Source organism: Wyeomyia smithii, chromosome 3 (assembly GCF_029784165.1).
Source record: "Wyeomyia smithii strain HCP4-BCI-WySm-NY-G18 chromosome 3, ASM2978416v1, whole genome shotgun sequence".
NCBI lineage: Eukaryota > Metazoa > Arthropoda > Insecta > Diptera > Culicidae > Wyeomyia > Wyeomyia smithii.
In genome coordinates, this window is record NC_073696.1 from 27,997,373 (window position 1) to 28,023,976 (window position 26,604).

At 37.7% G+C, this 26,604-nt stretch overlaps 4 protein-coding genes and 1 long non-coding RNA gene across 5 annotated transcripts; 2 read left to right on the top strand and 3 right to left on the bottom strand.

The window, feature by feature from the left end:
• Nucleotides 1-334: 334 nt before the first annotated feature.
• Nucleotides 335-966, bottom strand: LOC129732534 (uncharacterized). Its single transcript, XM_055693488.1, has 2 exons — nt 923-966; nt 335-859 (listed from the first exon to the last, which is right to left on the bottom strand). The coding sequence occupies exons 1-2, from the start codon at nt 926-928 to the stop codon at nt 377-379; spliced, it is 489 nt and encodes a 162-aa protein (XP_055549463.1). The 5' UTR covers nt 929-966; the 3' UTR covers nt 335-376.
• A 338-nt stretch (nt 967-1,304) lies between these two features.
• On the top strand, nt 1,305-1,977 carry LOC129732489 (uncharacterized). The gene is made up of 2 exons (XM_055693415.1): nt 1,305-1,339; nt 1,392-1,977. The coding sequence occupies exons 1-2, from the start codon at nt 1,334-1,336 to the stop codon at nt 1,860-1,862; spliced, it is 477 nt and encodes a 158-aa protein (XP_055549390.1). The 5' UTR covers nt 1,305-1,333; the 3' UTR covers nt 1,863-1,977.
• A 4,741-nt stretch (nt 1,978-6,718) lies between these two features.
• Nucleotides 6,719-7,948, top strand: LOC129732199 (uncharacterized). The gene is made up of 3 exons (XR_008729201.1): nt 6,719-6,761; nt 6,827-7,246; nt 7,834-7,948. It is a non-coding gene; the product is annotated as an uncharacterized LOC129732199 (long non-coding RNA).
• A 5,574-nt stretch (nt 7,949-13,522) lies between these two features.
• Nucleotides 13,523-14,278, bottom strand: LOC129732335 (uncharacterized). The gene is made up of 2 exons (XM_055693146.1): nt 14,232-14,278; nt 13,523-14,168 (listed from the first exon to the last, which is right to left on the bottom strand). The coding sequence occupies exons 1-2, from the start codon at nt 14,235-14,237 to the stop codon at nt 13,698-13,700; spliced, it is 477 nt and encodes a 158-aa protein (XP_055549121.1). The 5' UTR covers nt 14,238-14,278; the 3' UTR covers nt 13,523-13,697.
• Nucleotides 14,279-25,829: 11,551 nt separating this feature from the next.
• On the bottom strand, nt 25,830-26,473 carry LOC129732421 (uncharacterized). Its single transcript, XM_055693308.1, has 2 exons — nt 26,420-26,473; nt 25,830-26,354 (listed from the first exon to the last, which is right to left on the bottom strand). Exons 1-2 carry the CDS (start codon nt 26,423-26,425, stop codon nt 25,872-25,874), a joined length of 489 nt encoding a protein of 162 aa, XP_055549283.1. The 5' UTR covers nt 26,426-26,473; the 3' UTR covers nt 25,830-25,871.
• Between the last annotated feature and the right edge of the window lie 131 nt (nt 26,474-26,604).

A 26,604-nucleotide genomic window follows, 5' to 3' on the forward strand; every position in this document is an offset into this window, starting at 1 on the left:
GGATTGATCAATACGGTTCGTTTTTTGAGTATGAGATCACGGTTGTTAATGATTTCCCAAACAATGTAATGACATGCAGCTGCAGCCGTAGCACTCTTCTCACGCTATCTCTTCACCTCACTGAAAGAACTCCACCACTGACAGTTTTGTGAGTTATTGCAAATTTCTTTTCGACGCGATGGGGTAACATATGCATTTTTAAATATTTCAGCCCCAAAGATACAATAAAATAATTGAGGATCAGTTTAAAAAATTAAAATATCATTTTACTAGAAAAGGGAGTAATAGAATCTATTCAATTCTCACAAATGAAACCAATTGTTTAAATGCCATAATTTACAATTTATTTAGAACATCCGTTTGTAACAAACTCGAATTACCATTTTGGGTGTACAAGAACCTTCTCCACACCAGCATGTGCTGGAGCAACATAAACCACCTGTTTCGCAACTGGAACAACAGTTTTCACCACTTCCGGGTGCTCCCAACCGTAGGCACCTGCTCCATAGCTCCCCCATGGCAGACCCAACGAGTTAACCTTCACCGATGGCACAACGGTTTTAGCTAGGTGCTGGTATCCCCATCCAGCTCCATAGGTTCCCCATGGTTGAGCCCAGGAGTTGACTTTATCATAGGCGCCATAATATCCATCCCATTCGTTGTTGTACAAACCAGTTGCTGGCCAGGAAGAGGCCCACGTTTTGGTGTATGGGTAGGCAGCAACTTGGTGGCCATTCCAACCGTTCCAGCCGTTGTTCCAGGAGTTCCATCCTGCTGAGTGTGATGGCCAGTATGAGGATTGAACGTAAGATCCCTGAGCAACAACGGCCAGAGTGGCAACCAGCAACGCAACGAAGCTCTATTTCGGAAGAAAGAAAAATCAGTATTGTTTTTTGAGAACGATTTGATTAGTTTAACAAACCTTCATTTTCAAAATAGTTTGTAAGGTGTTGATGCCTTTGTGTTCGACGATGTACTGTGATTTTTGCTTTTGGAGCTGCTCTATTTTATATCTGACGAAATTTTTCACCTTACAGCTTGCCAACTTCCTAGAACAGGTGACCTAATTCAAATTGCTTTTAATTCTTGATTCGTAGTTATAATCGATGCACCGGTGTCTGTGCTATAGTTAATAAATTCGAAAAACCAACCAACCAAGCAAAAGGAAGTAAAGTATCAACCTCTACTTCCGGAAGAGCTCAAACTGCTAATGAATTGAGTGTCTGTTGGCTCTGTCTATGTTGTAAAAGACAAATAGGTATAAAAACATTAGCAAATGTTGAACAATTCACAGTTCAGTCTGAGTCCTTCTACCGTGCAAACAGCCATTAAAATGAAGGTAAAATTTATTGAACCTATTCAGATAATTTTCTAACACATTTGCTCTGTAGGTTATTGTTACCTTTTTGATTGCCGCCCTGGCTGTTGCCGCTCAGGGATCCTATGTACCAACTTCTTATTGGCCATCGCATGGATGGAACTCCTGGAATAACAACGGTTGGATTGACCACCAAGTGGCTGCCTACCCGTACGCCAAAACATGGGCCTCATCTTGGCCAGCTACTGGTTTGTACAACAACGGATGGAATGGATATTATGGTGCATTCAATAAAGTCAACTCCTGGGCTCAACCATGGGGAACTTATGGAACAGGATGGGGATATAATAACCTGGCTAAAACAGTTGTTCCGTCAGTGAAGGTCAACTCGTGGGGTCTACCATGGGGAAGTTATGGAGCTGGTGCTTACGGCTGGGAACACCCGGAAGTGGTTAAAACTGTTGTGCCAGAGTCTAAAAAGGTGGTCTACGCTGCTCCAGCTCATGTTGGTGTGGAGAAGGTTCTTGTGCACCCGAAATGGTAGTTCAAAATTAGTGGTTCAAATACGTTTCTGATGAAAAAATAGATCAAACTTGATTAAAACTATTACTTAAAAAACACTGATTTTGTTTGAGTCTCCTGAGAAGCCTTATTTTGGAACAGTGTAATTATTATAAATAGAAATAGGGCAAAATTGAGTATAATTGAGTAAAATGAAACACAATTGATGTTGACAGGAAGCAGAAAAAATCGTCAGATTTTTTGTATCGTGGCCTTTAAGTTTAGAGATATAAAACTCTCTGTAGCCTAACTTTTGAATCCCCGAATCCTCGTTACGACTTCCACTATTTTCGATGTCGTAGTTGTGGAGTTCTACAGCCAGGTTTTTTGGTTGGATTTCGGCTACTCAGTCTGCCGTGGATTAAAAACGGGTGTTTACTACTGCCCGACGTTTCGGCCAGGGGTTTTGGTCTTTAAAGAGAAATAGTTCATCGTTTTTCCGTCAAAATGTCTGTTTTACGATGGGTGTCATTGTTCGCTTTAAGCGGCTATCTGCATCTAAATCATATAGTGATTACGGTCTAACTTAGTATTTTCTTCCATTGTTGTAGCCATGCAAAAAAGACCTATCCGAAATTGTGTGTGCTCCGATACGATATCCAGCTTTCCACGAGCGGTAAAGGCGGACAGTGCACGCAGCCCAGGCTGACGTTTTCTGTAGGTCAAGGAATTTTCAATCGCAGTAACGGAGTAGAAAATATAACAACGTCGTAACGTAGCATAGCAACTTCAACAAACAATGAGCGTTTTGTTATTTAAATTTCGTCGTGCGCATGCGCGGATTAAAATAAACAAAACGGTTTATTAAAGTTGCTATGCTACGATGCAACATTTCTATGTTTTTCACTCCGTTATTGCGATTAAAAATTTGCTGACCTACAGAAAACGTCAAAATGGGCTGCGTGTACTGTTCGCCATTACCGCTCGTGGAAAGCTGGATATAAAATGCAATAATTGTTCCAGAGACAAACAGACCTGTCACTCGATGACGATTTCTACGTTCAGACAAATAAAGATGATTTTGAAATTTTGTTTAGTAGGCAGTAATTATCTTGGACGAAAACCATTTTTACGAAAATTAATCGGTAGGCAGTAAGCTCATATGGGAACGTACAAAGACAAAGATTAACAAAGAGGATCTGAAGAGTTTTATGTTCACTACTACAGAGATCAACAGAGATACTACAGGAATGGAAAAAAGGGTTAAAAGAGAAAATGAGAATGATATGAAAAAAGTCAATATGAAATGGAAAAGAAAAAGTTGTCCAATGGCCTGAGGGCAAGTTTAACAATACTGTGACGAAATATTTAACCACAAAGCATCTATGAAATTAGGAGAACTTATATAAATCAATAGACATTCAGCCAAAGGAGAATTTAGCTTAATTTTTTTAAAATATATGAGAGGAAAAAAATCAATAAACAATGTATTTGTCTTCTTTTATAGTTAAACGTCCGCCATGAAGTGGTTAATCTCAATGTTATCGTATTTTGCGGATAACTTAGTGATGGAGAAATGATTTTTCTACAATTTAGTAGGGAAATATTATACTTCAACGTAACTAATAAAACTATATGACGGGCGCAGATGTTAAGTAGAAGCAGAGTTAAAGTAATAATAAGATGAAATGGCCCGTACACGAGCGCAATAAACTTTAACAACAAGTTGGAAAAACAGAGAAAACAGGAAATTTTGATATGCAAACAGGAGGGTTGTGTGCAAAGCCACGACCGCAAGGTTGAAGTAGAATACTTTTACAAGAAAGATAACCCGGCTGCTTGCGTGTCAGTCATTTTTTCTAGTAAATAAACGTTGAATAATCAGATCAATCGAATTTTGCACTTCAACAAGGATTGACCATTTTCAATAATATAGTAAGTTGCTTGTCATGGTTGGGGCTTGACAATTTTTGAATTTCGAGATGAACTTTTATCGGATGTCGTGCTCATGACTGAAGGAAAAGATAATTCGGTACGTTCTGAGACATGGAAATAAAGTAAAATTCATAACCTTTGCAAATTTAGATCTTTAAATTAACTAAAGAGAAAACATTTACGCTTTAATCATCGGGTTTTTGTTTTATACTGAAAAGGACAATTTGTTGTTCAATTTAGTATCGGATAAGATGCCGATTACATCTTTGGGTTATCACTGACAGTGCGAACAAAGTATTCGTTGTGATAAAGCAAACAGTGAAATGCTGATATGACACTCAAAACTAGACGGCTCACGTGTTGTCAAAATGAATCAACTATTCATTGAATGCATTTACTAGTGCCCACTATCGCACAGAGACCGAATTTCACTAAAGTGCCTCACTGCATCAGCCGCTATCGATGCTGAGATCCGCCGTAACTAGTGCGCTATCCATAGCCATGCAACAGTTGTGGTCGCTATACGCTGCCATTGGTATCCACTGTCCCTGCATCAGCTGGCCCAGCTGCTATCGTTGCAGGAATCCGCTGCAACTAGTGGGCTATCCATTGCTACGCCACAGCTGTGGCCGCTTTCCGTCACCGCTGGTATCCACTGCACTGCTAGTGTTGCTGCTAAGGGAGAACGACTGCTGTTGTCGCTGTCTACAACTATTCTGAGCGGCTTCGGCTGAAACAGGCTCTTTTATAGGCCAAATAGCATGTTTAAAATTGCAAGGTATATGGTTTTGTCGACCGTGCTTGGGAAGCAATCATATAACGACCAATCAGAGGTCGAATTTTTCGTTTGACAAGGCTTGACTGTTTTCAATAGTACAATAGTGTGAATAACAAAATTACAATTATCTTCTTTCGGGAAGAATCTTAGAAGATTTTCCAATCTATTGCTACAAGAACGAAGGAAATCCATCGAATACTAACCGCTTCATTAGCATTTGAAACTGGACATATTTTTCACTTTTTTCGGTTTTAGATTTTCATTTCACATCCCTATGTAGCCGAACTTTCTGAGAGAAGTATTCTACTTCAAAAAATATCATACAAAAAAAATATACTACCACTTGTTAGCCGATAAGAAGTGGTGTGATCCAGTTCGACAACGTCACAATTAGGAAGGATTCGACGAGAAAGAAGCTGCGAGGGGCGCTCCATATAACCCCGGTCATGTCACATTTCATCGGTGTAGCGTTGGTTGCGGAGAGTTGGTCGGTCGGGTGTAGACGGTCAAAGGAGGCGAAGGAGAAGAAGACTTGAAGAAGGCTGAACGCGATGGCACTTCCGCCACAGTCTAAGGCAAAGACGAAGGGAAAAGGCGAATAACGATTGTGCCAAATTCATAGGCAATACGCAAGAAGGTTATAGGAATGAAGTCCTTCCTCATCACAAAGCCCAAGAGAGGTCTGCGCAGAAGAAAGCCAAAAATAACACGGCGAAATCATAAACAACCAACTTTGGTTCTGTTTCGTTCTCACAAACTACTGACCTTTTTTATCGCACCACGAACTTGTTGTACAACTTTGTTGTACAACGGGTTCACTGGCATTCACCAAACCTTCTACCAGGTGCCCAAAGGGACGAAACCAATTACCAAGTGCGCCAATGAATACACGGAGAACGGCAGACGAAGATTATAACGGTATCTACATCAGCTGACGAGAACCTCCCACGGCTCGACACGCCGTATAGTGCACCGATGACGAGCAACCAGGAGCAGGATTTTCACGTACTTTGATTTACATACACGATTAAAAATTGCCTATAGAGTTCAATAAATATTATCTTTATCTAGGGGCCTGCATGACAGGCCTATGCAGTTCTTTCTTTTTAAGAAGACTCACATCATATCGAAGTGGGGGCGGATGTAACGGCACCCATCACACTTTTTCAAACCAAAGTATTTGGCAGAGCACCTGAATTTTTGAACCAACGAGAAGTACATAAAATGTTGGTAATCCACTTTTTCATGTCTAATGCCTTAAAAATGCATGACATATTGAAATCTAGTCTGATTTTTTTTTCAAATCTCAGTCTCAGCTCAGCTCAGAAAGTCGATTATTCAAAAAAAAATTAATAAATATTATTATTTATTTAGTTATTTTAGGGCGTAATTTTGTGTATTATTTTCACTCAAGTACTTCAGAAACTTCTGTACTCCGAAGAAAACGACGTAATTATTCAATGTCTATCGAGAAAAAAATTGTAAGAAATTATTTCGAGTGAGTTCATAAAATTATCACAATAAAACGTGAAACTCAGACAAAATTTATAAAAACGCGTAGATCTCTGAAACTTGAAGAGTTAGAAATTTTGTATATTCTGTAAAGTTTCATGGAATTTAGAGATATACAACTTTGTCGAATACCGCAAAGCTCTAACGTGTAAGGGATAGAAGTTGGCATCGCAGCGCCACCTTTGCGGCTAAATTCCGAACCAATTCAAACATCCAAAATGACGCCCCAACTATACCAAGAAACTTTGTAGCAGATCGGAAACCGATTGGTCAAACCCGAAGAGCGCTATTAATTTCGTTCCGCTAGATTCCATTTCTGGCCCAGTGTGCATTGAAAGCAGCTTCCGGATAGGACGCTTGCGTTACCGCTGCCAAAGCAATGAGGATTTAGAATGATGCGATGCAAACCTGAACGAAATATGTTTTTCAGTGAAGCATCATGCGTTATTCGAAATGATGAACAAGTTCGAGATTTTAATTTATTTTCCTTTCAAAATAGGCTGGTACACTTTGAAAAACCTCAAGGTCGAGAAACGTTTTTTCTTGTCAAATATGTTAAAAATTAAAATGTTCACGGCAAGAGAAAGAGAATGGTACCAGTGTTGAATTATCATTGGACTGGAAAATATACTCAGTATAAAACTGGACGGTTGGGTGAGAACTCATCACAGTTGAATTTGCTGTATCTGCAGAATCACAAGCTAACCAACAATGAAGGTAAATCTTATCGGTTGCTATTTATGCTAGTGATATTAGATTATTTTTTGTTTCGTTTCTGGCAGGTCTTCATCGCTCTATTACTAGCCACTGTGGCGTTGGTCGCCGAAGGATCTGCTGTATCCACAGTTTGGCCATCTCACTATGGCGGATGGAACTCTTGGAATGGATGGAATGGTTGGAATGGATGGAATGATCATGGTGCGCTTGCTTATTCCTATGCTAAATCGTGGTCATCCTCCTGGCAGGGCGCACCGCTGTACAAAGGCTGGGGTGGATATTACAACGGAGCCAGCTCGTGGGGTCTTCCCTGGGGAAGCTATGCAAATGATTGGGGACATCACGGCGTTGTGAAGACTGTCGTGCCTGCCAAGACGAACTACTGGGGACTGTCATGGGGATCGTACGGATCAGGAGCTCACGGCTGGGGATACTAGGGAGGGGCTGATTTCGAGACACGATTGTATATGATGGAAAATTCTCTTGTAAGTAAAAAGTTTTATCGCAAATTAACTAAAACTTACCGTCTGTAATTGAATATCTGAACGGAAATGCCTCCCAAATTGTGTCATCATGGTTTCTATTTAGCATTTCTTGATTAATTTTTACTTGAGTTTTCAAAAGACCGTAAGAAAAAATAAGTAATTCTTTACTGTCTCACTCTGTTTCGTTAATATTATAAAAGTTTTTAACGATTTCATGGAAATATTATAATCCAGAGATTACAATATTACCTAGTTTACTATTTGAAGAGTATCGTGGAAAATTTGAGAATAACCTAGGTATTTATCGAAGAGTCTCTCACTGTTACATAGGTCCTTTCGAAAAATTATGCAAGAATTAGTTCATTGAGGCCAATGACAGTTCTAATTGCAATATTCGATGTTGAAATGGTTTTGATTGAAATGGTATTTTTAAATAGTAAAAGTAGAGCAAATAGTAGAATTGCAATTGCACCACAAAAACATCTCAGTTTATCATTTTACGAAAAACGACATTCATAACTATTAATACTTCAACAATTTAGAGTTTTATTGCATTGCTGATGGCCACTCTGGCTGTTGTTACTCAGGGATCCTACGAACATTCCTCATACTGGCCGTCTTACTCTGCTGGATGGAGCTCCTGGAGAAACGGCTGGAACGGTTGGAACAGCTGGAATGATCACCAAGTAGCTTCTTATCCATACGCCAAAACGTGGGCCTCTTCCTGGCCAGCAACTGGTTCGTACAACAACGGATGGAATGGTTATTATGGTGCCTACGATAGAGTCAACTCCTGGGCTCAACCATGGGGATCTTATGGAGTAGGCTGGGGATATCAGAACCTAGCTAAAACCGTTGTTCCATCGGTAAAGGTCAACTCGTGGGGTCTACCATGGGGAAACTATGGAGCTGGTGCCTACGGCTGGGAACATCCGGAAGTGGTGAAAACTTTTGTGCCAGTTACAAAGCAGGTGGTCTATGCAGCTCCATCACATTTTGGTCTGGAAAAGGTTCTCGTGCACCCAAAATGGTAGTTTAAAATTAGTAGTTTGAAGAGTCAAGATTCAAGAGTAACTAAATTGTTGACAAAAATGAATAAAATAAAATAATACACATGGTCTGTATTTGAAAAAATTTTGATTTGTATAAATCAATTCCTGTTTCATGAAATGTTATGTTTTAGAACATCAAATTTCATTTCTATTATTGCCAAATGGGGCAGAACAAATTGATTTTACATTTCATAAACATATTCGGAATTTAACTTTTAAGCTTACCATATGGCATCGTATTGCAGTATTTGGACTTCGAATGTCTGGTCTTTAAGATTTCTTAACTATTTTTTCGAATCATGTTACGAATTACAGAGCTTTGCAGATTCGGATCGTGGTTTTCAGATTATAGATTCTGAATTCAATATTTTCGATATTGCTTTCATATTGGTTTTGCAGCTTGAATTTCCAGTTTTTGGTAAAGTTCAAGCTTCGGGCTATAGATTGTTAAGGTCAGAACTCTTGCTTATACACTTTCGAAAATATTTTTTTACTTGAAGCCCTGTTTGTTGGAACGGTAGTGAACTGACTTTGCTCATTTTATAAAATATATATTTGCTAAGCTATTGCATGATGCGAATTATTTCCAGAAATTATACTTCGTAGCATAATTAGTAGTTATTTGCAGCACTATCGAGTTGCTGTTTTGATTTGATACGGTAAAGAAATTTCCGTGAATTTTACCAAACTGTGCGATGAAACGATTAAATTAAGCATATTAATGTTAAACAGCATTGAAATCCATCAGAAAATACTGATTTTTATAACTTCGAAAAATCCACAGTTTCGTTAGATTCGCTGGAATATGGGAATATGTAAATTACACTAAATATGAGAATTATTTCAGGTTCTATCGGCTCACGGATGTCAATAAATGTGCTTAATTTTTCCAACCTCAATTTTTGGCAAAATTCATAAGTAAACAGTCTTGCAATTATGTTATAGAATTTCGTTAGTAAAATAGAAATAAATAATATTTTTTCCAACAAAAGTTATGGGTTCTACATTTTCGAAACAAAACAATGAAACTGATATACTCGTGCTGTCATTTCGATTCGAACAGTTTCATTTTCACTTGATTCCTTTCAACTATTGTCAATGAATCACGTCTTCCTCTCTTTCCCTCTTTCTTTTTTCGGATCATTTCAAATGAAACTAATGACTATTTCAATCGACGGAGAGAGTGAAGGAGAGAGAGCCCCTTTCTTTCCTTCAGCGTCTCACTTGAAATTGGCACCGCAAGCCGTAGTTAGAACGGCAATGGCATCCAATACGTACGTTACTCAAGTTCCGATCAATGTTTCCTCCCTCTTTCCTATAGGAGTACTGTATGGAAGCCTTCTGTCTCCGTCAGCGCTCATTGTCATTTTCAATTGAGAATCGTCATTTGAGAGTGATGGTGATAATCTCCGCTTCCGCTTCGCAAGTCCTTCAGTTGTCAGAATCACAGCAAGAGCTTTCGACTGGGTGTCACGTGACTTACGAAGTGCTCGAAAATGATACAAAAGCTCTTCAATTGAAAGCGACGGGTCAAAGCGTATGATTTCTAAGCTATGTTTCAATATTCTTTGACGATCAGCGCGATTTAGTAGTGAGCTCTTTAAAAAAGATCGACATGGACGATTTTTTGCTTATTTTTTTGTTCAGCAAATATTTGAAGTAAATACAGGTCGGCCTCGATTTTCCGGAGTTTTGAAAAATATTTCGCTCCGGTTAATCGAACCTTCCGGATAATCGAGCCATTTTTTTTATTCAATTTTTTCTAGAACAGTGAATTTTCTATTATAATAAATTGTATACCATGCATGTGCCGACAAAAAAAATAAAAATTGTCTTTAGACTGCTTGTCGGCGTCTGTAATACATTAGGGTGGGGAAAAGTGATCGATTTTCCAGAACCAAGCTTTTTGGTTCCTTCTGGAGCCCCAAACAACCCTGAACTTATTGGAAGTCGATTGGTTTTGTCACCGCTTGGCGCATTGCATTTCAAATTTGTATGGGAATTTATATGGGAAAACCTACTTTTTTGCATTTACCTTTCTAGAGAGCGCAATAATGATCTAATAATGCACTACATTATGTAAAAGTATAGTATTTTAGATGCCTAACAACTTTGCAGAAGGCACTGAAGAGCTAGAGCTGTTCAAAGTTGAGTATGTCGATTTAAATGCAGAAAATCTTGTTTTCTGCCAACATTACCAATGTACCGGCGCCAGCAGCATTCCCATCAGAAATAACCTGTCGTAACGAGTTTTTTACACTCAGTTGGATCAAGCAAACAAATTCAGGTCAATATTCTAGACGTAGGTAGAATCTACAACGTGTTTCAGAAGTTACTTCTGATGGAAATCTGACTAACGCCGGTGCACTGGCAGTGTTGGCAGAAAAAATGATTTGCAACATAAATTTCGACATACTCAACTTCGAACAGCTCCCGTATTTTTTTGGGACATCCTAGCTCTTTGATGTCTTCGGCCAAGTTGTTAGCCGAAGTTGTTAGCTCCGCCAAGCGGAGACTAAACCAATCGACTTCCGATAAATTTAGGATTATTTGGGGCTCCAAATAAAACAAAATAGTAGGAGGGTGGTATTCAAGACACGACCGCATGACGTTGACTACCGTATTCTTATATTCCATTGAAAGAAATATAGAGGGAATTGCAACGCTTCTTTTACAAAACTTCGAGGCACCAAAAGGTGCCAGTTGCCGATTATTCTAGTTTACTGGTTAGTCCGTTCAGAATTTCAGCCATTTTAGTATTTTGCAGTAGCCATGTACTACTAACAGCCACCAGCATTACGGGTGAAACCGGCACGAGATGACCGGGACTACTTTGTTTTTCCTCCTTTCAGCTGCTAACACCTAGCGCTGCCGTAAAATTAACACCAACACAAACATGCATTTTTGCAAGGTTTTTTCCGCTAGCAGCAGTATTTTGTAAAACAGAAAATTCAATTAACCGCTTCTATTATAAAACTTCGAGGCGCCAAAAGGTACCAGTTGCCGATTATTCTCGTTCACTGGTTAGTCCGTCCAGAATTCCAGTCATTTTAGTATTTTGCAGTAGCCATGTACTACTAACTTTCAGCTGCTAGAACCTAGCGTCCGTGTGTAACCGGTACGGTTTTGTAATAAAACTAATGGGGTGAAATGTTCGAACGGTACCTTTTATACCAAGACTTCGTCAGTCAGTTAGAAAGAAGGAGGAGCTAAGCAGATGATGAAATGGCAAGAAAAAAATTTTCTTGAAAGCTGCGCCGGCCGCTGTCGTAATATTAACACCAACAAAAACATGCAATTTTGCAAGGTTTTTTGCCGCTAGCAGCAGCATTTTGCAAAACAGAAAATTCAATTAACCGCTTCTATTATAAAACTTCAAGGCACCACAAGGTGCCAGTTGCCAATTATTCTCGTTAGTCCGTCCAGAATTCCAGTCATTTTAGTATTTTGCAGTAGTTATGTACTACTAACAGCCACCAGCATTACGGGTGAAACCGGCACGAGATGACCGGTACTATTTTGTCTTTCCTCCTTTCGGCTGCTAATACCTAGCGTCCGTATGTAACCGGTAAGGTTTAGTTTTAAAACTGATGGGGTGAAATGTTCGAACGGTACCTTTTATACCAAGGCATCGTCAGTTAGTTAGAAAGAAGGAGGGGCTAAGTAGAAAATGGATTGACAAGGAACGCAAATAAACATCGAAAACAGAAAGTGACAACAGCAATAAAAACAAAGTCAGATCGATTGTATCCGTTAGTGTCGACTGTGCTTGGGAAGAGAGGTAGTGATTGGCTGCGCGGTATGATTTAGACAATCGATATTAATTACCGATTTTCAATAGTGTACTCAAACAATAGTTTGTTTTTGTTACATGAATTTAACCGTAAAAGAATTTCTGATCGATTGATGCCAAAACCTCGAGAACCTGATTATAAATGACTGAAAAATAAGCGTTCAAAACCTGACCACTTTTCCCTGGTTGAATTACTAGATTTTCAAATTCGGGTGCCTAATTTCGATATAGACGTTAGTCAACGTCAAAAAACTTGGTTCTGGCTTTCTGCTATCAAGTTTCGTTTTTTCCATATAACGATTGCACCCTATTATACATATATACGTAATAATAAATAATATTATATTGATTATCTCGAAGATGTAAAACAAACACTAATGTTTTTTTTTTCCATTTCTTGAGTGACCTATAACGACCTAGATGCTCGATATGGACTACTTTGCGGATTTCAAGTCGTTATTAATTTCGCTTGATGAGTTTCGGTTCAATAATCCGAGAGTATCCGGAACAGAACCGGGACAGGTCTGCTTGTGGTTCTAAGTACTGCAATGATCATGGCCATTATATTACAGGAATATGTTCCTACCATAATTCCGAAACCGGTTTATCAATAGCGGTTGTCCTTATTGGCAACAAAAAACCATAATACCTTGATTTTAGAGGTTATTGAGTAAGAATTGGTCGAATGAACGACGAGAAAGCTGCCAAAAATGAACTGCCTAAGTGGAACGGGGCTTGTACCGCTACAATTAAGAACAACCCCGAACCTTCTAATGACCCGGAAGACAAAAGTACGTTATAGAAATACAGAAACAAAAAATATTCCGGATAATCGAACCATTTTCTCCGGATAATCGAGCCCCGGTTAATCGAGCCCCCGGATAATCGAGTCTCCGGATAATCGAGTCCGACCTGTATATCAATATTACACGGGCAAACGAATATTAACCGTTATTGTAAGCGAATATTTACTACGTGTAATACCTGCGTGAGAATTACTGAGTCTTAATTTTTTGTTTTCAATTCAAAATTTTGAAATTTGTAGTTAAGAGTCGCATTCCTTATCTTGGAACACTGGATTTTTGAATCAGAAACATTTAAATTTGTGATTTAGAAATTTTAGATTTTGGGAAGTATAAAGTTAAAATCGAATTCCAGAATTCAATATGACTACTTAAGCTCTAGGTAAAATAACTGGTCCTAAATTTATTATTTTGCATGTAAAATTGAAATTATTTTTCAATTTTAAGTTCGACATTTTAAAGTTCAGGTATTGTTTTTTTTTCAACTTGAGTAACAGAATTCAGACTTTGATTTTTTGGTTTTTGGATTTGGAATGTAGAACTTTCAATTTCAGAATATAAATTTCATTTTTTCCATCGAGCAGATTCCGAGGTTTTATTTAGAAATGTTAAAAAACATTCTTGTGAGTCGAATGCTTCTATAAATTTCCACAGATATAATTTTAAGTTAAGTGTGTTGGATGTCATCTATATATTTTGTTATCAACCTATCAATACATCAGTTCTAGAATGCGAAATACCATAACACTATTTATTATCAAACATCAACTGAATTCGGTACGACAATATTGATAAACCTGAATTTACCATTTCGATTGCACAAGAACCTTTTCTACTGGAGCAACATAGGCGACCTGCTTGGCTACTGGGACGACGGTCTTAACGACTTCTGGATGATCCCAACCGTAGGCACCCGCTCCGTAGCTCCCCCATGGCAGACCCCACGAGTTGACCTTCACCGATGGAACAACGGTCTTAGCAAAGTTCTGATATCCCCATCCAGCTCCAAAGCTTCCCCATGGTTGAGCCCAGGAATTGACTTTATCGTAGGCACCATAATAACCATTCCATCCGTTGTTGTAAGAACCAGTTGCTGGCCAGGATGAGGTCCAGGATTTCGCGTATGGGTAGGCAGCAACTTGGTGGCCATTCCAACCGTTCCAGCCATTGTTCCAGGAGTTCCATCCTGCTGAGTGTGATGGCCAGTATGAAGATTGTACGTAGGATCCTTGAGTGGCAACAGCCAGGGTAGCAACCAGCAACGCAACGAAGCTCTATTTTGGAAGAAAGAAAAAGCAGTATTGTTTTTCAAGAGCGATTCGATTAATTTATCAAACCTTCATTTTAAAAATAGTTCGCAAGGTGTTGATGCCTTTGTGTTTGATGATGAACTGTGATTTTCGCTATCGAAGTTGGTCTATTTTATATCCAATGAAATTTTAGGTTGTGCTAGACACCAATCAATTATACAACCAGCATTGATTATCACGTTCTTCTGTACATTCGCGACACGAGACGTTTTCGGTTTGCTTTGAAATGCAACCATTTTCCGGTTAATCCAATTGTCGATACACCGGTAACGATCGCCAAATAGGTAACAATCAAGTAAAATGAAACAAGAGAATGCAATTTCCGGAAGTGAAAAATCAATATAAAAACGATTCATATTGATTGAGTAAAAATGGCCATCATCGCACCACACAAAAGTTACAGTTCAAATATTGCTTCCTTGGTTTTAACAGTTGATAATAACATTTAAAAAAAAAAGTTCGTTCAGACGAACTAAATTACATCTTATTCTTTTACAGATAAATTTTGCCATACTGATTGCCACACTGGCTGGTGTTGCTCAGGGATACTACGTCCAATCCTCATACTGGCAATCACACTCTGCTGGATGGAACTCCTGGAATAACGGCTGGAGCGGTTGGAATGGCTGGAACGATCACCAAGTGGCTGCCTACCCATACGCGAAAGCCTGGACCTCATCCTGGCCATTAACTGTACAACAACGGATGGAATAGTTATTATGGTGCCTACGATAAAGTCAGTTCTTGGGCTCAACCATGGGGTCACCAAGTGGCTCCTGGACTTCATAGTGGCCAACAACTGGTTTGTACAACAACGGATGAAACGGTTATTATGGTGCCAAAGATAAAGTCAATTCCTGGGCTCAACCATGGGGAACCTATGGAGCTGGATGGGGCTAGCAGAATTTTCCGAGACCGTTGTTCCATCGATGAAGATCAACTCGTGGGGTCTACCATGGGGGAGCTATGGTGCAGGTGCCTACGGTTGGAAACATCCTGAGGTAGTCAAAACAGCGGTTCCGGTAGCCAAAGAGGTCGCCTATGTAGCTCCAGCATTTGTTGGTATAGTGAAGGTTGTTAAGCCAAAATGGTAAATCGAAATTGATGAAAATTGATATTTTCAATAAATTTAATTTAATCAGAATTATTGAAATTACTATTTGTTTCCAATTCTTTAAATTAGGAGTACTGTTTTGAGCTTTGTTTTAATATTCGCGTGTAAAAGTTTTACCTTTATAATAAGGGGCCGTTCCTTTCTCCTAGAAAGGTATAGCAATCATTGAAAAAACCAAAGGTATAAAAGTGCTCCAAAGGGTCGAATCTCGTATATCAATCGACTTAGTTCGACGAGCTGAGCATTTTCTGTATGTGTGTGTATGTGTGTGTATGTAACGGTCTCCCAATCTCACTCGATTTTCTCAGAGATGGCTGGGCCGATTTTGATGAAATTAATTGCAAATGAAAGGTCTAGTTGCCCCATAAGACCCAATTGAATTTTATTGTAATCGGATTTTTAGTTTCGAGGTTATGTATCAAAATGTGAAAATCACAAAACTTCATTATCTCAGAAACTACAAAACCGATTTGAACAAAATTGGTATAAAAAAACGGCCTTGCTTTTTGAGCTATTTGTGGAATAATTTTTTAATGATTGGATCTGTAGTTCAAAAGTTATGCAAAGAAACGTGTTTCAAACACTGTTTAAACTCACTCACTTTTCTCAGAGATGGCTGAACCGATTTTCACAAAATTAGTGTCATATGGAAGGTCTTGTTGCCTCATGAGACCCTATTAAATTTTATTGTTGTTGGACTTTAACTTTGTCCGTTATGTATAATAATGTGAAATCAGGCTATGACAAGAAACATGTTTCTAAGACTGTTTGAACTCACCCACTTTTCTCAGAGATGGATGGACCGATTTTCACAAAATAAGTTGCAATAGAAAGGTCTAGTTGCCTGATAAATCTTTATTGAATTTTATTATAATCGGACTGTAACTTTGTCTGTTATGTATCTGTTATGTCTGTTATGTAAAATGTAAAAGTTATGAAACTCCATTATCTCAGAAACTACACAACTGATTTGAACAAAATAGGTATCAAATGAAAGGGCTGTCTTTAAAACCCTTAAATAACGAATTTTATGATGATTGAACATGTAGTTCGAATGTTATAAAAAAACCTAAATTAATCCACCTAGCGGTCAGACTCAGCCTTTCTCATTCAAACTTATTATTGGTAAACATAGATTTACATGAATGCTTAAATCCAAAAAGGTATATTCAGTTCGTGCTCGTCTTCCAGCCAGAACAGACGCAAGTGCTCTTGATCGCGAGAACAATACGCTTTCGATACCCTTTTGTTTGATTAAGATTGCCGTACGTTGCTATATTTGCTATTATTTCGCAGTGGTTTGCCTGCCGCGTGTTACTGATGTGAGTGAATAACATTCCAAAAATGCGTAGAGATACTGTCTGTGTCGATTTTCGAGTATGCCCGATACGACCACCGATTAAAGAGGTAGAAAAACTCCTCAGAGACAGAATGAAATTGGATTTCAGTCTGTGCAAGGCTATACAGATGCACCATGTACGGCATTGTATCCTGATAACATTTCACGGTGGACGTGAAATAGCTGAACAATTTGTGAAACAGAACAGTTTTAAACACGCTATCTCCCATCAACAAACTCGATACACCATCCCAGTGCACATTGAAGACGATGCCATCGAAGTTCGAGTGCACGATTTGCCGATTCATGTCGAATCAAACGCGATTTGTAAGCAAATGGCAGCATATGGAGAGGTCGTATCTACCAGATGCGACAAGTGGAAAAACTTTTTTGGTGGTGTTTACAGCGGTGTACGTATTTTACGAATGCGCTTACACCGACCAATCCCGAGCTATGTTGGCTTTGTAATTAGTGATTATTCGGAGCCAATCGTGAGTCGCGTTTCCTATGAAAACCAGATTGCAACTTGCCAATATTGCACTAAGGAGGTGCATTTCGGAAGATCTTGCACTGAAGCAGCGAAAGGCAATTCGTCACTTCCATCCGAGATGCAACCGAACATCACTTCAACCGCTCCCACTCAACTAGCCTGTACCAACAGCGGAGCCGAGACTCCAACCCCGAAATCATCAGCAAAGACACCACCACTAGCTGAGACACCAACAGAGACGAACGTAGCAGAAGCAGCAGTTGGAGCGAACCCGTTACAGCTCAATGAGCTGGCCGATAGGTTCACTACTGTGGACAAAAAACATAACAGACGAAAGAAGACACAAGAGCAAGAGCAGAAACCACCACAGATCGTATCGGAGAGCAGTGAAGATGAAGGCATGAACTCGGCTATCCCATTTTCTGAGGTAGTAAGGGCAGAGGCTGCCTCGCCACCCCGGAAAAAATTATAACTCGTTTGAATAAACAAAAGTCGTCCTCGTAATTTTGTATCTGGCACCGTGAAGCCGAGTTGCATTGTGCCGTGTCAAATAAACAATTTAATAAAAAAAGGTATATTCACTCTTTTGGTTCTAAAATATTGATGTTGTAATTAAAGTATAAAATATGAAATTTGACGTAATGTCAGTGCTTCAGAAATAGCGAAATATAAGAAATGACTCTTAATTTCGAACAATTCAATCACGAGCGATACCGGGAACGTTCAAATAGTACGATACCACATTTAAATTATGTTGAGGCCATATTTATTGATCAAAGCAGGTATAGTTTCAAATAGCCTTTGAATTTCTTTTCTTTCCATAACTTTTGAACCACATATCAAATTTTGATGAAGTTTGTTATTTGTAAGTTTGAGAGATGACTCGTTCGTATGACACTAGTTATGTTCAAATAAGTCATGTAATCTTTGAGAAATAGACTTTAGTTGTTTTATGAACAATTTAATACATAACGGTTGCTTAGTTCGATTATAATCGAATGAAATGGGAACGTATAGGGCAGCCAAACATTGAAACCACGTGTTAAATCATAATTCATCAGTTAACCCTTAACTATCCCGTTCATTCTATATCAATATTGTTCAAATCTGTTGTGTAGTTTCTGAGATAATGAAGTTTAGTGATTTTCACATTTCGATGCATTACAGACGAAGTTACAGTCCGATTACAGCAAAATTCAATAGGGTGTTATGAGGCAGCTAGACCTTTCATTTGATACTAATTCTGTGGAAATCGGGTCAATCATCACTGAGAAAAGTGAGTGAGCCCAAGTAGTTATCAGAATATGTTTCTTTTCATAGCTGGATTTCACATTTTTAAACATAACAGGAAAAGTAATAATCCATTCGCAAAAAAAAATTATTAAGGTCTTATGGGGCAACAAGACTTTCCATATGACACTGATTTTATGAGAATCGGTTCAGCCATCTCTGAGAAAACCGAGTGAGATTGGGAGAGCGTTACACACACACATGCAGAAAATGCTCAGCTCGTCGAACTGAGTCGAGTGGTATACGACATTCGGCCCTTTTGAGCACTTTTATACCTTTAGTTTTTGCAGTGATTGCTATACCTTCCTAGGAGAAGGGCAAAAAGTGAAATGATAGAAATGACTTTTAATTTCAACTTCAATCCCGAGCAAGGCCGCAAACATTAAAATAGTACAATATTAAATTTAAATGATGTTGAGGCCACATATTTTGATCGTAGCTATAGTTTTAAACAGTCTGCGTTTTTCGTTTCATTCTATAACTTTCATACCACATGTTTAAACATTATGAAATTCGTTGTTCAAGGGTTTGAAAGCCCATTTATTTGAATTCAATTTCGTTCATAGCTTCTGAGATATAAGAGCGTTTTTCACATTCTGACGCAGCGCCAAAATTAAAAGTTTGATTACAATGAAATTCAATAGCAACCTAAGCGGCAAATAGACCCCTCATTTGACACCAAGATAAAAAGAATCGGTCAGACCATCTCTGAGAAAAGTGAGTGCGAAAGAAAGGTGCACATACACACGTACACACTCACACACAAACATATACACCTATACATGCATATATGCAGAAAATGCTCGATTTGTCGAACTGAGTTGAGTAGTATATGACATTCGGCCATTTCAATCATTTTTCTACCTTTTAATTAGCCAGTGATCGTTAGGAGAAAGTCAATATGTTTACTTGCATTATGTGATTTCACATTTTTATGAACAACGGAAAAAGTTACAATCCGATTGCAATGAAATTCAATAGGAACCTATGGGGCAACTAGACCTTTCATTTGACACTAATTTTGTGAAAATCGGTTCAGCCATCACTGAGAAAGTGAGTGAGTTTAAACAACCTCAGGATATCTTTTCTTTACATAACTTTTGAACCATATGTTCAATCATAACGAAATTCAAAAGTTAAGGGTTCTGAAGACAGCCCAATCATTTGAAATTAGTTTTATTGAAATCGGTTGTGTGGTTTCTGAGATATTGATGTTTCGTGATTTTCACATTTTGATACATAACCTCTAAACTAAAAATCCAATTACAATGAAATTCAATAGCAACCTATGGCGCAACTAGACCTTTCATTTGCAATTAATTTTATGAAAATTGGTCCAGCCATCTCTGAGAAAAGTGAGTGAGAAAAAAAAGTTGCACATACACACACACACACACACACACACACACACATACACACATACATACATACATACAGAAAATGCTCAGTTCGTCGAAATAAGTCGAGTGGTGTATGACATTCGGCCATTGGGACCACTTTTATACCTTCGGTTTTTCCAGTGATTGCTATACCTTTCTAGGAGAAAGGCAAAAATGTGTTGAACGGCGCATTGTACAGTTCAATATAAACGCACAAGAATTTTGACAAAAAACTCACGGTAAACAATTTTGAAAGCAAAAATCTAATGTGTATCATTTCCTGCAATACTACAATAATACTGCAAAACTACAATAATAATCCGCCAGGAAAGTAGTGGAAGACCGGCCAGAGTGGTGACTTTTTCCTGTTTTGTCTACGAAAAGAAACGTGTTCAGAAAAAAATTTTAAATTCACTCGTTTTACCAAAGATGACATGACTGATTTCAACAATCTTAGTTTTGAATTGAAGGTTTAGTTGCTTTATTGGCACCCATTTAATTTGATTATAACACTGGTTGACAAAATTGTAAAAATATGCTGCTCTAAAGCTCACAATAATTGCCCTAGAAAGAAGAAAAATCACAGGAAAAGCTATAATGTGTTGACCAGTGTAATCGGACTTTTATTTTATCCATTATGTGTTCAATTGTAAAAATATTAAAAACCTCTTCTTTCAAAGATTACACGACTTATTTAAAGAAAACAGGTGTCGCAAATTCGGATTTCAAAATAAAGTGTGAAGTTGATTCCTGGTGATCTGAGGTTGATCCCGGGTACTGAAAAGCTCACATTGGGTTATGTTTGTCCCTTTTAGACTAGTAGAAACCGGAAGCTACTGTCTAGAAATTTAAAATGGCGTCTGAAGATGATTTCTGGCCTCAGGATATCATACCGCTTCTTCAAATCGTATTGGATGATATTTGTCACTTTAGGCTGTTGATCGGAAACTGTCGCCATCTTCGCCATAGAAATAACCAGATTAGGCAGTTCGGCAATTTTATGATGGATTTTATGATTTTATGATTATCAGGCAACCAGAAGTGGTCATCTGGATTGAAAATTGGGTTTTAGGTCGAGTTCTGACCACTGGGTATAATCCAGGTTTCAAGAACCCACATTGATTGGTATTTGGCCATTCATTGGATGCCTCTCAGAAACGATCAGTAGTATCAACTGCGTTAAAGAATTTTAATTTCATTGATAAGATCATTCAAATTAATGTATAAGGAACAACATTTAATAAACAATATCGCACGCTAGCGCCAGTGCCAGTGTTGCACGAAGCCGGTGATATGTTAAATTTCAAATGTTCGGTATAGTTGTGCTGTTGGCTACCAAAAATTTGTTGTTTAGAATGAATAACAAATCCAGCAGAAATAATCATGGTGTATTTTTTAAGTGTTGGAGTAAATCTATTTTAACAAATTATAAGTTCGAAGGAGAAAGGTTGGGTCTCACCGCTAGGTGGATTAATTTAGGTTTGACTTTAACCACGTGGTTTTTTCATATGTCAAGTGCTAAAAATTCGCTTAAATTTTTTACATTTTTGCCTTTCTCCTAGAAAGGTATAGCAATCACTGGAAAAACCAAAGGTATAAAAGTGCTCCAAAGTGTCGAATCCCGTATATTAATCGACTTAGTTTGACGAGCTGAGCATTTTCTGTATGTGTGTGTGTGCGTATGTGTGTGTGTGTGTGCTCTCCCAATCTCACACGATTTTCTTAGAGATGGCTGGACCGATCTTCATGAAATTAATTGCAAATGAGAGGTTTAGTTGCCCCATAAGACCCTATTGAATTTCATTGCAATCGGAATTTTAGTTTAGAGGTTATGTTTAAAAATGTGAAAATCACGAAACATCATTATCTCAGAAACTACTAAACCGATTTTAACAAAATTGGTTTTAAATGAACGAAATACTTTAAAAACCCTTAACTTTTGAGTTTCATGAAGATTGAACGTGCGGTTCAGAAGTTATTTAGACAAACGTGTTCTGGAGAGTGTTTAATCTCACTCATGTTTCTCAGCGATGGCTGAACCGATTTTCATAAAATCAGTGTCAAATAGAAGGTCTACTTGCCCCATAAGACCTTATTGATTTGTTTTGCAATCGGACTATTACTTTGCCTGTTATGTTTAAAAATGTGAAATCCAGCTATGAAAAGGAACATATTCCGAAGACTACTCAAACACACTCACTTTTCTCAGAGATGGCTGAACCGATTTCCACGAAATTAGTGTCAAATGAAAGGTCTAGCTGCCTCATAACACCCCATTGAATTTCAATGTAATAGGACTGTAACTTCGTCAGTAAAGTACCAGAATGTGAAAATCACGAAACTTCATTATCTCAGAAAGTACACAACCGATTTGAACAATATTGATATCAAATGAACGGGCTAGTTAAAAGTTAATTGATGAATTTTATAGTGATTAAACATGTGGTTCAAAAGTTGTGAAAAGAAACATGTTCCGGTGACTTTTCAAATTCACTCGTTTTCCCAAAAATGGCTGGACTACATTCAACAATCTTAGTGTCAAATGAAAAGTTTGGCTTTCCTATAGGTTCCCATTTTATTTGACTATAATCGTATTTTTATTTCAACCGTTATGTATTAAATTATAAAAACAACGGAAGTCTATTATCTCGAAGATCACACGACTTATTTGAACATATCTAGTGTCATTTGAACAGGTTGTCTCTCAAACTCACAAGTAAGAAATTTCATAGCAACTTGATATGTGGTTCAAAAGTTATGAAAACAAACGAAATTCAAAGACTATTTAAAACTGTAACTGCTTTGATCAAAACATATGGCCTCAACAAAATTTAAATTTAGTATTGTGCTATTCGTACGTTCCCGGTATTGCTCGTGATTGAAGTGTACGAAATTCAAAGTCATTTGTTTTAATCGCTGATTCTTCAGCACGAATATTTTACTCCTAATTAATAATTTTTTTAACTTTTTGCCTTTCTCCTAGAAAGGTATAGCAATCACTTGCAAAACCGAAGATATGAAAGTACTCCAAAGGGTCGAATGGCATATATCACTCGACTCAGTTCGACGAGCTGAGCATTTTCTGTATGTGTGTGTATGTAAATGTGTGTGTGTGTGTGTGTGTGTGTGTGTGTGTGTGTGTGTGTGTGTGTGTGTGTGTGTGTGTATGTGCAGATTTTTATTTTCACTCACTTTTCTCAGAGATGGCTGGACCGATTTTAATGAAATTATATGCAAATGAAAGTTCTAGTTGCCCCATAAGACCCTATTAAATTTCATTGTAATTGAGTTTTTATTTTAGAGGTTTTGTTTAAAAATGTAAAAATCACGAAACATCATTATCTCAGAAACCACACAACCGATTTCAATAAAATTGGTATCAAATGAACGGGCTATTTTAAAAACCCTTAACTTTTGAATTTTATATAGATTGAACATGTGGTTCAAAAGTTATGAAAAGAAACGTCTTCTGGAGACTGTTTAATTTCACTAATGTTTCTCAGAGAATCAGTGTCATATGCAAAGGTCTAGTTACCCCATAAGACCCTATTGATTTTTTTGCAATCGGACTATTACTTTGCCTGTTATGTTTAAAAATGTGAAATCTAGCTATGAAAAGAAACATATTCCGAAGAATACATAAACTCACTCACTTTAGAATACATTCATTGTAATAATCCGTCAAGTAAAGAAACCATTATTCAATTATATATAAACTCTTTTTTTCCTCTTTCACTAGTATAAATAACATATAGCATGTAAGTTAGTTATAAGCATATGTAGTTTACTTTGGTTTGACGAAATAAATAAATAAATTTTCTCAGAGATGGCTGAACAGATTTTCACGAAATAAGTGTCAAATGAAAGGTCTAGCTGAATCATAACACACTATTGAATTTTACTATAATCGAACTGTAATTTCGTCTGTAATGTACTGAATTGTGAAAATCACGAAACTTCATTATCTCAGAAGGTACACAACCGATTTGATCGATTGTATTATCAGATGAACAGGCTAGTTAAGGGTTACCTGATGAATTATGATTTAACACGTGGTTTCAATGTTTGGCTGCCTTATACGTTCCCATTTCATTTGATTATAATCGAACTAAGCAACCGTTATGAATTAAATTGTTAATAAAACAACGAAATTCTATTGTCTCAAAGATTACACGACTTATTTGTGTCATACGAACGAGTCATCTTTCAAACTTACAAATAACAAACTTCATCAAAATTTGATATGTGGTTCAAAAGTTATGGAAAGAAAAGAAATTCAAAGGCTATTTAAAACTATACCTGCTTTGATCAATATATGTGGCCACAATATAATTTAAATGTGCTATCGTACCATTTGAATGTTTCCGGTATCGCTCATGATTAAATTGTTCGAAATTAAGAATTATTACTTTTATTTCGCTATTTATTGAGCATTTACATTACGTCAAATTTCATATTTTATACTTATATTACAACATCATTATTTTAGAACCCAAAAAGTGAATACACATTAATTGGATTGAAGCGTTCATATAAATCTATTTTTACAAATAATAAGTTTGAATGAGAAAGGCTGGGTCTGACCGATAGGTGGATTAATTTAGGTTTTATTGTTATACTTTCAGTACATTCTATGCTTCTAAAATAAAAAAGCGTCATTCTTGACTTGGTGGCAACAATAAATTATAAGTTAGGAAAAAAGACCACGTGGTCATTTCGTTAACTCCCTCACCCCTGTGCGTGGCATTTCGTGGTCTTTTGTCAACCGAAAGCGCTTCTACATAAATTGCTGCTATCTTAATGGTATCCTAGCAGGCGTTTGTGTAATCGAAGAGATGTACCTCAAAGGAGCATCCATTAATGATGTAACGCAAAAAAATTCGAAAAATTATCTTCAAACTCGTATTACTCAGCAACAACATGAACAAATGACACAAACTGGATTGCATATTGTAGATCGAACTGTTCTCTAACCGTATTGAATAGTTTCTCCGTTCAGAGATCCCAGTATATTTGTTGAGCTTCAATCAAAGTTTAGATTTCCGGTGATGCCATATGGCATCACCCGCCGAGAATGGGTTAACATTGGATAGAATTTCATTAATATTTTTAGTTGTATATAATTTAGAATTTGATTGATATTTAGCTGTAGATAATTTAGTTAACCCTCTAGTGCCCAATGCCCACTTTTGGCGGGCTCTAGTCAAACCTCTAAAAAGCTTGAATAAATACTTAAAAAGTGTTTATAATGATTCATAGTGAATGTACCGAAGCCCGTCTAGAATTTAACTTGGGCACTAGGAGTTAAAAAGTTTTAGAAGTGCAGAGGAGTATGCATGGTGCGTAGTTCTTCAGTGTCGCTTCAATTGTTGATATCTAAGAAGATTTTCATGTCATCTGCGTAAATTAGTATGTTTGTTTTGTTTAAATATGAAAAAAATGTCATTTACATTCACAACAAAGAGAAGTGAACCCAAATGTGAACCCTGGGGTACTCCAAAGGTGACTTGTTTGCGATGCGTTGAATTTGACTGGACACCAACTTAGAGACCCCAATTCCATTTTTTGGCAGCTAGAAGAGTAATTATGGTATGTTGATTCGGTCAAATACTTTACTGAAGTCAGTGTAAAGGGCTTCCACATGCCCGTCATTGTTTACTGCTTAAAAAAAAATGATACAAAATTCAAAAGATTCGAGATTTCTAAGCGATCTCTAAATAAATCCTTTTGGGTCGTGATATGTGTTTTAGTTGCTGATTTTTTTTTACTATTTACAAGTGATTTAGAAAGTTCTGGAATGCAGGAGATAATGGTATTTCCATGATGGTTGCGGATGTCATATTTCGAACCTGATTCAAAAATAGGAAGGTTCTGGGAAGTTTTCCTATTTACAAAGACCCATTGAAAGGGGTTCTGGAGGAACTGTAAAATTTTCAGAAAGATTCTTCAAGATATTAATGTCAACTTTTCTTTCCGTATTTAAAACAAATAATAAACGATATAAAACCTGGCCGATTGTCATTTATTTTGAACATAAATTTTCAACAATTTCGATTTACCATTTTGGTTGAACAAGAACCTTCTCTACACCAACATGTGCTGGAGCAACATAGGCGACCTGCTTGGCGAGTGGAACAACGGTTTTTACGACTTCCGGATGATCCCAACCGTAGGCACCAGTTCCGTAGCTTCCCCATGGCAGACCCCACGAGTTAACCTTCACCGATGGAACAACGGTCTTAGCAAAGTTCTGATATCCCCAGTCAGCTCCATAAGTTCCCCATGGTTGAGCCCAGGAATTGACTTTATCGTAGGCACCATAGTGACCATTCCATCCCTTGTTGTACAAACCAGCTGCTGGCCAGGATGAGGCCCACGTTTTGGCGTACGGGTAGGCAGCAACTTGGTGATCATTCCAACCGTTCCAGCCATTGTTCCAGGAGTTCCATCCAGTAGAGTGGGATGGCCAGTAAGAGGTTGGTACGTAGGATCCCTGCACGGCCACGGCCAGAGTGGCAATCAGTATGGCAAAAGTGATCTGTGTAAAAAATTAGAATTATAATTTAGTTCGTGTGTGCGTATAGTTGATTAAAACGAATTTACCTTCATTTTTCGTACTATTTTAATTGGTTTGATAAGCTGCTCAAACTTGGGAATCGAAATTTGAACTGTGACTTTACTACGGTTCGATGATGTTTTTATACTCTCAAGCCATTTTTTCCGCGATCAATATAAAACAATTTTATAATGATTTTTCACTTCCGGAAATTGCATTCTTGTGTTCTCTT